The sequence below is a fragment of the Capricornis sumatraensis genome, chromosome 5, assembly GCF_032405125.1.
Source record: "Capricornis sumatraensis isolate serow.1 chromosome 5, serow.2, whole genome shotgun sequence".
Lineage (NCBI taxonomy): Eukaryota > Metazoa > Chordata > Mammalia > Artiodactyla > Bovidae > Capricornis > Capricornis sumatraensis.
Window position 1 is genome coordinate 75,940,606 of NC_091073.1, and position 11,621 is coordinate 75,952,226.

General features: G+C 44.1%; 1 protein-coding gene across 1 annotated transcript in view; it reads left to right on the plus strand.

Moving 5' to 3' along the window:
- The window catches only part of GSDME (gasdermin E), a 60,942-nt gene extending 50,244 nt beyond the window's left edge, over nucleotides 1-10,698 (plus strand). Inside the window, exons 7-9 of the mRNA XM_068973266.1 lie at nucleotides 504-699; nucleotides 6,952-7,025; nucleotides 10,471-10,698. Coding sequence (XP_068829367.1) covers nucleotides 504-699; nucleotides 6,952-7,025; nucleotides 10,471-10,698 — 498 coding nt within the window. The remainder of the gene's footprint in view (nucleotides 1-503; nucleotides 700-6,951; nucleotides 7,026-10,470) is intronic.
- The last annotated feature ends 923 nt before the right edge of the window (nucleotides 10,699-11,621 follow it).

An 11,621-nucleotide genomic window follows, 5' to 3' on the forward strand; every position in this document is an offset into this window, starting at 1 on the left:
GCTCCTGGCATCCCTTTGCTTGTGGCCACATTGCTCGAGTCTCCTTTTCTGTCTCTTAATGGACACCCACCACTGGATTTTGGGTCCACTCCAATCTAGGGTGATCTTGCGATTTACCTTAACTACATCTGCAAGAACTTCAAATAGGGTCTTACTGTGAAGCTCTGGGTGGACCTATATTTGGGGACACTGGTAAGGAAGCCACCTGTCAATGCAGGAGACAAGAGACACGGGTTTGAGCCCTGGGTTGGGAAGATCCCCTGGAGGGGAGGGCCTGGCAACCAACTCCAGTATTACTACCTGGAGAATCCCATGAACAGAGGAGCCTGGTGGGCTACAGTCCACAGGGTCGCAAAGAGTTAGACATGACGGAAGTGAATTAGCATGTCCAGCTCACTGTGAGGGTTGTATGTCCTAAAGGCAGAGGCTGGGTTGTGCCCAGCTTCACCTCTGGCTTTACTACATCTCTCTCTCCCCAACCACCCCCCAACCTCATCCCACAGTGTGATGACATAGTCAGCAGCCTGTCACCCTCACTGGTGGCTCTGGGGGAGCTGAAGCTGTCACAGAAGCACAACCTCACGACCTTCCTGCGGCTGGCGGGGTACAGTGTGCAGGGCGAGCATCCGGGCTCAGAGGATGTGGTCCACAACCAGAAACTCTTCTCTACAGCCTACTTCTTGGTCAGTGCGCTAGCAGGTATGGATCAAAAAAAAAAAAAAAAAAAAAAGGGAAGAAATGCACTTGCCTTGAAATTGCTTTGCTTACTGTATGGGAGATTTGGTACATAAGGTTCCCACCTTTTCAAGCAGTGCAGGGAAGATAAGCAGGAGAGTTTACAGGACTGCCATGAAGTCATGGACTTGCTGCTAGCCTCCTCCACTCTCTTGGAGAGGACTTTCTTTCCTCTCCCAGGGAGGGCTGTCTGCAGGCACACCCCCTCCCCCAGACAGGAAACCACTTCCCCAGACAGCCTGTGATTCACACTTGAAAGCCACTGCAACTCAGCATTGCCAGGCATCATTTGGCAACTGCTATCTCCCCTGGTGTTTTGGTCCTTCTCATCCTCTCGTTCCTCTTTGCAAACTTATGGCCCTATCCTGAGTGCAGCATCGTGGCCATGAGGGCAGGGAGGCTGCAAAGAGCATCCCAAAGCACCAGGATGCTGAGCCCAGCACCTTAACAAGCTCCACACCCATCCTGGCCATCCAGTTACTAGTGAGCTGTGGAGCCCACCCTACACTTCTGTACCAACTCCCACCCAGAGGAATGCAGCATGCCAGAGGGTCTGTGGTACCAGAACGAGGTCTTCCTGTATGAGGAATCTGTCTGCACCGGGTCTTTGCTGCAGCATATAAGATCTTTAGTTGAGGCATAAGATCCTTAGTTCCCTGACCAGGGATTTAACCTGGGTCACCTGCATTGGGAGTTTGGAATCTGAGCCATAGGACCACCAGGGAAGTCCCGGAAGCTGGACTTTACTTCTTAGAGAGGCAAGAGCTGACAAACTAGCCCAGTCTTAGTCCCTGCAACTTTTCAAGGTGGACGTTGAATTCCTGATACATTTCAAGAGTTCCTCCTTAGCATCGCCCTGGAACAAAAGCCCAGGAATCTTCAGTTTTTGAATAACGAGAGCAAATGCCTCTTCCAGCTCCATATGCCAATGAATGTATGCTCTATATCTTATTCCATGTCATGGGTAAATGTTTTGACTGGGATAGGATACAAGATGAGAGCCCTGTGGAACTCCACTAGAGACCTTTCCCCCAATGTTAATCATTATATAAGAGAGTCTAAAAACAGGCATTCTATCAGGAGCTGATCTACAGGCCAGAGTTCTCTGGCTTTTGAGAAGCCTTTCCTTCACAATTTACCTTGACTTCTGTATGTTGGGAGGTTTTTGATTACACTGATTTCAGTCTACCTAGTGGAAATCAGTCTTTTCAGATTTTCTATTTCTTTCTGATTCAGTGCTGGCAAGTGGTATGTTTTTAGGAGTTTATTCATTCTTCTAGGTTGTCCATAGTACTCTCTTATGATCTCTTGTATTTCTGGGGAATCGGTTGTAACATCTACACTTTCATTTATGATTTTATTTGAGGCATCTCTTTTTCTTGGCAAATCTAACCGAATGTTTGTTAATTTATCTTTTCAAAGAACTAGCTATTCATTTCATTGATTTTTTTAAAAAACTATTAGTCTGTTTTTAATTTCCACCCTGATCTTAGTGATGTCCTTCTCTCTACTAACTCTGGGTTTAATTTGTTCATTTTGAGGTATAAAGTTAGGTTGTTTGAGATTTTTCTTGTTTCCTGAGGTACCACTTATTGCTGTGAGCTGTCCTCTTAGAACTGCCTTTGCTATATCACATAAAATTTGATGTGCTGTATTTCCATTTGTCTAAAGGTATTTTTGAGCCATTCTTTCCTTATTGGTTTTCTGTCTGGATGATCTAGCCATTGATGAAAGTGGAGTATTAAAGTCCCCTGCTATTACTGTACTGCTGCCCACTTCTCTTTTTAGGCCTGTTTTCTTATGTATTCAGGTGCTCCTACGCACATGCATGCGTGTGTGCTCAGCTGCATTTGACTATTTTGCAAGCCCGTGGGCTGTAGCCCACCAGGCTCCTCTGTCCATGGGATTTTCCAGGCAAGAATACTGGAGTGGAGTGCCATTTCTCCAGGGGATCTTCCTGACCCAGGAATTGAACCTGCAGATTCTTTACCGCTGAGCCAAAAGGTGATGCTATGCCAGATGTGTAAACTGTTGAAGTGTTATATCCTCCTGTTGGCTTGACCCCTTTATCATTGCGTAGTGCTCTTCTTTGTCTCTCTAATTAAAGTCTGTTTATGATATACAGATGGCCTATTAACCCTAATTTTCTTTTGGTTTGCATGGACTATCTTTCCTTCCCTTTTGTTTTCAGTCTGTGTATGTCCTCATATCTGAAATGAGTCTCCCACAGGCAGTATAATGTTTTTTTTTTTTTTTAATTTATCCATTCAGCAACTCTACTAAATTCTCCAATCAAAAGACAATTACATTTAAAGTGATTACTGACAGATATGTACTCACTGCCATTTTGTTAATTATTTAGTGACTCTTTGGCAGTTCTTCTGTTCCTTTCTTCTCTTGCTCTCCTCCTCTGTGACTTGATTTTCTGTAGTGATATGCTTAGATTCCTTTCTCATTTTTTTTTGTGGTTACCCTGAGGATTACATGCCAACTTAGACTGTTATACATACTATGTTGGGAACAACTTAAGTTTAAACACATCCTAAAGCTCTACATTTTTACTTTCCTCTCCTGCCATTTTATGGTTTTGATGTCACAAATCGTGTCTTTTTATCTTGCATATCCCTTAAGAAATTATTATATTTTTACTGCTTTTGTCATTTAACCTCATACTAGTTTTGTAGGTGATTAATTTACCCTTACAACATTAGATTATTATGAATTTTACTATATATTTACCTTTACCAGTGAGATTTATTTTCATATGTTTTCTTATTACTAATTAGTACTCTTTCATTACAGCTTAAACAGGTTCCTTCAACTTGTCTTGCAAGGTTGGTCTAGTGATGAATTCCTTCAGTTTTTGCTTGTCTGGAAAGTTCTCTCCCCTTCAGTTCTGAATGACAGCTTTATCAGGTAGAATATTCTTGGTTGCAAGTGTTTTCTTCTTTCAGTACTTTCACTATATCATACCACTGCCTTCTAGGTTGCAAAGTTTCTACTGAAAAACCTAATCTGCTGATAGCCATGTGGAGGGGTTCCCTTGTAACTGCTTTTCTCTCGCTGCTTTCAAGATTCTCTCCTCGTCTTTTAAGTTTTGACATTTTAATGTGGCCTGGGTCTCCTGGATCTGAGTGTTTGCCTTCCCCACGTTCGGAGAGTTTTCAGCCCTTTTTCTTCTTCTGGTATCCCTATAGTGCAAATGTTGGTTTGCTAGATGGTGTAGCATAGTTTTTTAAGCCGTGTTCGCGAAAAGATGCTGCTCTGATTGGGTGAATTCCACTGCTTTGTCCTTTGAGTTCAGTGATCTTGTCTTCTACTTCCTCTAGTGTCTGTTTTGGTTCAGGTATTGAATTCTTCGTTTCTGTGACTTAATATTTGGTATTTTCCTATTTTCCGTTTCTTTGTTGAAGTTCTCACAGTGTTCATCTGTTCTTCCAAGCTTGTTAAACCGCTTTATGATCATAAAGCTGCTTTTTGAACCCTTTAGTAGGTAAATCACTTATATTCTTTTCATTCAGGACCTTTTTTGAGATTTTTATCTTGTTCTGTTTGGGACATTTTTCTCTGTTTCTTCATTTTCCTTGATTTTCTGTGTTTGTTTCCACGCATAAAACAGTCACCTCTCACAGTCTTGAGGGAGTGGTCTTTTGTAAGAAAGAACCTTATTGTTCAACCTTGCCCTAGCTCTCTGTTGTTTCTCAAACCTCTGTGATTGTTCAAGCAGCTTATTTTTAGTGGCTCCCCAGAGTTGAGGGTTTGTCAACACCTGTCAGTGTCTCAGAGAGGGGCTCAGTCAGCACCCAGATTCAGGCTGGTTAGAGGCCAGACCTTCAGGCAGCAGCTTTCAAAGTATATAAATATATATAGACCACAAGTGTAAATCCCACGAGCCAGAGCCTGGTGACCTGGAAATGCCATCTGGGTGGCAGTCACAAAAATCACAAGTTCCTTTCCAGCAGATGTCAGCACCCTGGAATGAGGCAGATAGAGCATAAAGGGTGGGGTTCAGACCCTCCACCACAGAGAGAAGCTCGGGTTTTGAGTCCCTTCCTGTGTGTGGGTCGTGGCACCAGAAGTGCGGTTTACAGGGAGATTGTGCTCTGCCTCTCCTCCCTGCTGTCGGGGGGTTTTCTTCCTAGTTCACCTGATGTGTAGGGAGTCACTCAGGCAGTTTGGGTTTTTTCCAGAGGAAACTCTTCAATGTGCTGCTGTAGATTCAGTCTGTTTGTGGGAGGTGGTGAGTTCTGGATCTTCCCATGGTGCTGTCTTGGACCTGCCTCCTTGTCCTTGTTTAAAGCACTGCAGTCTCAGCATCTGGCTGGTCTCCTGGAACACCTTCTCCACCATTCTGTGACCTTAGCATGAACTTCCCAGGTCTCATCTGTTAAATACTTAGAATATGAAAGATCAAAAGTCATTTCAATTCCAGAAACAACTGAAGAAGCCTCTACTGTGTTTCAGGCACTGCCAGATGCTGAGGTAGGAGAAAAATCAACATCCCCACCCTCAAGGGAATTAATCAAGGGAAGTAGTCGTAAAATCAGATGGTAGGCTTGCTTCTCACGTGGTGCTGGTGGTAAAGAACCTACCTGCCAGTGTGGGAGACCCAAGAGATGTGGGTTCAATCCTTGGGTCAGGAAGATCCCCTGGAGAAGGGTATGGCAACCCACTCCAGTATTGTTGCCTGGAGAATCTCATGGGCAGAGGAGCCTGGCAGGCTACAGTCCACAGGGTTGCAAAGAATTGGACACGAGGGCCTAAGTGCTGAGTTGCTTCAGTCAAACTCTGCAAAGCAGATGCTATTTCTTCATCCCTATGTCCTCAGCCAGGTTCAGGGTAGGAAATGACCACTGAGTAACACGGAAATAAAGTATTTCCAGGAATAAGGGATGATGATGATTACAGGAATCACCTGAAAAGTGAGGCGATGGAAACATGAACAGGTAGATGACCGTGACAGTAGCTCAGCCAGGACCTCACGTTCCATGTGACTGTGTTCCTGCCCTTCACAGCTGTGGGGGTCTTTCCACAAGGCAAGGCTTCATGTATTGACCATCTTCATCTTCCTGACTTGGAATCGGCCTCCTTGAGGATTTGTTGAAAATGGTGGAAACTCTCTGGAGATGAGAGCACACTTTAAATGCAGTTTAGGGGGTTCACTCGGAGAAGGCAATGGCACCCCACTCCAGTACTCTTGCCTGGAGAATCCCATGGACGGAGGAGCCTGGTGGGCTGCAGTCCATGGGATCATGAAGATTCGGACACAACTGAGCGACTTCACTTTTCACTTTCATGCATTGGAGAAGGAAACGGCAACCCACTCCAGTGTTCTTGCCTGGAGAATCCCAGGGACGGGGGAGCCTGGTGGGCTGCCGTCTATGGGGTCGCACAGAGTCGGACACGATTGAAGTGACTTAGCAGGGGGTTCACTGGTAGGATTGTATCTTCAGGGCTGCCCCATCCACCCAGAAGCCTTCCTCTCCTGGGAATAAGCCATGTTTCATTGTCCTCTGCTGGGTTCCAGCCTAAGCAGCACCCTGCCCTTTATAAATAAGGCTGCTAATTAACGCAGGAGATGGAGGAGTTCAGGAGTGTTCCCTGGGCCAGATGATGGAGCAGATGACTCTTCTCTTTTGCCTTTTCAGCTCAAATGTTGTATCCCAAGGGATTGGGTCCTTCTAGCAATCTCATCTGTTCTATCCTGGGAGGTATTTAAAACCAGTTTGGAATAACACTGATCTGGATTCCCTGTTCCTGGGGCTGGGAAGGACCCTTCTGGTGCAGCCTGGGAAACAAAAACAAAAAAACCCCACATCTACAGTACTCAAATGAGGAAACATGCTAGGAGAGGTATACCAAAGATCACTCCCCAAATATTTAGTGGGGTGAAACATAGCTCTTTTGTCACTAAATCCCAGGTTCTTTCTACCTTTCCGTGCTGACTCATTTTTCCCTGAGTCTGTACAGTTCTTTCTGATTGGAGAATTACATGCAAGAAATATCCTCCAGTGAACACAGAGCTGGTTACCTGGTCCCTACATCTATTCTGTAAAAGACTGTGCAGCTTTTGTAGCCCTCTTTGTTCATTTATTCTACAATAACTGAGCATATCCGGCTGGCAGAGGACATCTAAGTTAGGTACAACCCAGGGGTTGGCTCTGCTTCCGTGTATGCTTTCTTTGGGCAGTGACTGATTCTCTCTTTCTCCTGCAGAAATGCCAGATAATGCAGCAGCTTTGCTGGGCACTTGCTGTAAGCTCCAGATTATCCCTCCGCTGTACCACCTGGTAAGAACCCTCCCCGAGGGGACCTGGGGTGGGTAGGAACAGGGAAATGAGGGGGAGATGAATACCCAGCAGCTGATAAAACTTGTTAGGCTTTCTCATCCACAATAGCCCTTCACAATAGGTTAAAACAGCTATCACTAACCTCACATTCTTTTATACCCTGCCTACATCACACACACATAGGAAGACCAAAGCTCAGAGGGAAAGGAGTTATCTGGAGAACTTCTAGCAGGGCTAGGACTCGAACCTTGTCTTGTACTCCAGGTCTCATGATTTCGGCATTTCTTGGAGAGAATTTTGGCCAAGGCTTGTTGCAGGGAAGGGGCCTGCCACCATATTATTTGCCATGCCAGTTCTATGGCTGGACCAGTCTGATTCAGCTTTGAATTCAACAGGGAGGTATTCAAGAGGACCCTTAGCTTCTTGCCCTCGGGAAATGTCATGGCAGGAGTAAGAGTTAAGTAATGATGAGCTTAGCCCTGAAAGTCAGGGTTAAGTTTTCCTTTTTAAATTACAAATTGGGTCATTAACAGAAGGAACCATCGACAGGCCGGGGCAGCTCCTCTAATGTGGCTTCTGCAGGTGTTGCTCAGCCTGGGGCAGACAAGCAAAGCATACCTGGTTACTTATTTTGAGGCCTGGTTCCTATGGGCTGATGCCAGCATGCTGTTTAGACCCAAAGAACTAAAGCCCGGAGCTCTGCAGCCAGGTCTGTAAAGCAGGTGTTGGGGTAGACTGCCTACATAGGACCCTGCAGTTTGTTACTCATCTGCCCTGGGAACTTGTCAGCATGGTGGGTTATTGCCTTTGGTGCATCTTTGTGTAGCAAAGACCTGTGGAAACTGCAGCAAGGCATCATTCCAAGGAGCAGTTTAGATGTCATTCACAACTGAAAGCAGATCCTCACCACCCAGAGGAATGCTGTGTTCTTGTACTTTGACCACAAAAACTGAACTACTTGAAAATGAACCAGCATGAGATTGTCCTGCAGCCAGCTGAGGGTAAATGCTGATGGTGCAGTTCAGTTATGGAAATGATATGTATCAGTATCTAATAATCTGCAATGACAGTAGTTTTGATTTCATAGCTTAGCTCCCTTTCATAGAAACTGAATATTTAGTATTTCCTAGGTCAGCCCTTACCATGTATTTACAAAGCCATCAGCTGCATTCAGGAAGTATATACAAAAAGAAAATACTACCAAGACCACATTAGCTAACTCCCTCTCCCAACCAACTCACACTTGGTGGTCATCTTCCCTGCAGGTCTGCTCTAGGATTTGATCCCACATCACATCCACCAGAATTCAGCTGCTGGTGTTCTAGGAGTAGCTCTTAGGATGCACTTGGAGTTCTAGCACAGCAGAGAGTCATTTGTTTACTTTTGTGGGGCTGCTGAATATAAACAAGTAATTTTTCTTAAAGACCTTCCTGAGTGTCTTCATATAACTCCCCTAGATATCGTAATAACATTTCTTAAGACGGCAAAGCTCCTGCCTCCTGAGGGAACTTGGGTATCTTACATTTTTTATAGGGATTTACTTAGAGCAAGGTACAAAAATCTACCTGCATTCCTGACTTGTCTGGTGGCCAGAGTAAGTTTGAGAGGCTTTCTGAAAGGCTTTTAAAAGAACAGTGTCAAATACACTCATACCTTTGCAAACTGGTGAAAGAAATGGTAAGAAGGTGAGTTTATAATCATCTAGAGAGAATGTTAATTTCACACCTCCACTCCTTCAGGTGTGACTGTAGTCTCTAGTGCCTCTGGGTGCCTGGGGTTGGCAGATGCTCAGAGAGGCAGGCAGAGTTTTGTTGGGCACTTTTCCACCAGACCCAGGACACAGCGAACTGTGCTGTTGGCAGGCTTCAGCCTTCGCCAGTGGAGCTCATTCTTATGTCACCAGATGTGGTCATGCTTAAATGAGAGTAGACCAATGAGAGTGGCCCAGATCCACTCTCTGGGCCACATGGTAAGGGAAGCCTCTGGTTACACTGGATGAATCTACAAGGTGTATGGATTTGTAAGGCTGGTTTTGATAACAGACACACAAGTAGGTTTATATGCAAATAAGTGCCATCCTTCAGCCACTGGGGTGAGCTGCATGTTTCTTTTAGTAAGGCTGTCAGTGCTCAGGACATGTCTGGAATTCTTTTGGATTCCCTTCAGATTCAGTTAAAATTCATGCATACTTTATAAGGCTTACTTCATTTAAAATTTTACTCTCATTACTAATTTGATCTAAAATTCATATCTACTGGCAAATTTGTAATTACTACAGACTAAAAACAAATGTATGAGAGGCACTGCTCAAGACCCTAAAAGCAAAGGTTCCAATGTTTTGAGCAGTAGCAATTAGAGCAGCGTCTGATGTGACCTCTCTGAAGAAGTGAGGGTCTGTGTTCCAGGTGGGGTATAAGGTGAGCATGCTGGACAAGGTCCCTGTTCTTCTGGACAACTTAGGTTTTAATACACAGAGCAAACAGGGAATAGCAAGAAGATAATGTCAGATACAGTAAGTATATGAAGACAATAAGATAATGTAATAGTGACTGGGAGGTGGGAGTAGTGAGTCAATCAATGGAGAGAGGGGTAGGAAAGACCCGTTATGTGGCATTTCAGCTGACAACTCAGAGATGAGAAGGAAAGTTCTATGGGAACTCTGGAGGAAGGATATCACAGGTGGAAGGAAGAGGGAGGTTGAGACAGAGGGCATCAGTAAGTAAACTATGGTACCTACCTTTGAGGAGTTTATGCAAATATACATAGGAAATTCTAATACTTGAATTAAAGTAAAAAAACAAACTTTATGCACTGTGTATGAGAAAGTTACATTCTGACCTTTCTAATCTACTGGAGTTAATGGATCCAATAGAAGGTAGAATACAGAGAGGAGGGGTTCAGTCAGAGGACTACTTGGACAGTAAGGAGATCAAACCAGTCAATCTTAAAGGAAATCAACCCTGAATACTCATTGGAAGGACTGATGCTGAAGCTCCAATACTTTGGCCACCTGAAGCAAGGAACTGACTCATTGGAAAAGACCCTGATGCTGGGAAAGATTGAAGGCAGGAGAAGGGGATGACAGAGAACGAGATGGTTGGATGGCATCACCGACTTGATGGACATGAGTTTGAGCAAGCTCTGGGAGTTGGTGATGGACAGGGAGGCTTTTGCGTGCTGCAGTCCACGGGGCTGCAAAGAGTCGGACACGACTGAGCGACTGAACAACAGATGACTCCAGGCAAAGTGGGTAAAGTCAGGCCTGAGGTCCTTGCCTGAGCCAGATATATCCTGTTACAGCTCAAGGGTTTTCCCTGTTCTACTTGGAGAATTTAAACAACTAGTTTTTTTCCCCATAATTAGCTAGAAGTGCTAATGTTATTATCCGATGATGTGGACTTTCTATAATGTTTTTTGGTGAATTTGTTTACATGTGTCATTTTAGCTCCGTGCTCTGTCTCATGATGGTGTGTCTGATCTTGAAGACCCAGCTTTGGCTCCTCTGAAAGATAGAGAAAAGTTTGGGATCGTGCAGCGTCTGTTTGCCGCAACTGACATTAACCTGGAGAGAATGCAATCATCCGTGAAAGCTGCCAGCAGGGAGGACCCTAACGTCTTACCATTGATACTTTACATCAGCCTGAATGGACTCTGTGCTTTGGGCAGAGCATAGTAACAGTGTCACGTGTGGATTACAGGTACAGGCACACCTCATTTTATTGTACTTCATAGACAATGCATTTTTTTTTAACAGATTGAAGGTCTGTGACAACCCTGTGTTGAGCAAGTCTATTCGCACCATTTTCTCAGCAGCATTTGCTCACTTGTGTCTGTCACATTGTGGTAACTCTCCCAATATTTCAGACTTTTTCATTATTATATGTATCATCGTGATCTGTGATCTTTGATGTTGCTATTGCAAAAAGATTACAGCTCGACTTCCTGAAGGCTCTGATGATGTTAACATTTTTTAGCAATAAAGTTATTTTAAAGGTATATATACATAGTTTAGGCATAATGCTATTGTACACCTTAATAGACTATAAGATAGTATAAAAATAAGTTTTATATGCACTGAGAAACCAACAAATTTATGTGGTTTGCTTTTACTGTGGTGGTCTAGAACCAAATCTGCAGTATCTGAGATCTGCCTCTATGTGTTATCAGCTAAGGCTGGCCATTTTTCAGCATCACCAAATACTGCCTTTGGGGCTTAGGTCAACATGGTGAATGATCAAGCAGATGAATTTATCTAATAGTTTAAGAAGTGGTGGCTTTTTGCATTACAAATCACCCTGGATTCAGCTACCAGGTACTCTGTACAGGGTGTTTTCATGGGAGGCCCTCCTGTGTTGGTAACCCAGTGTCTGAATTATAGACCCCAGCACCCCAGCTGGAGGAGGATGGAGAATTCGAAGCCAGAGTATTCAGACCTTTTCTCTGCAGGAAAAAAAATAGGTCCATCTATCACTTTATTTTCCCCACTTGCTGTTAAAACAAAAATAGATGAGGCTGACACTTTGATCCAAAAATTCATTTTAAATTATGAATGCTGTGGGGAGGCAATTTCTCTTCATAGAAGGCTACATTTTGAAT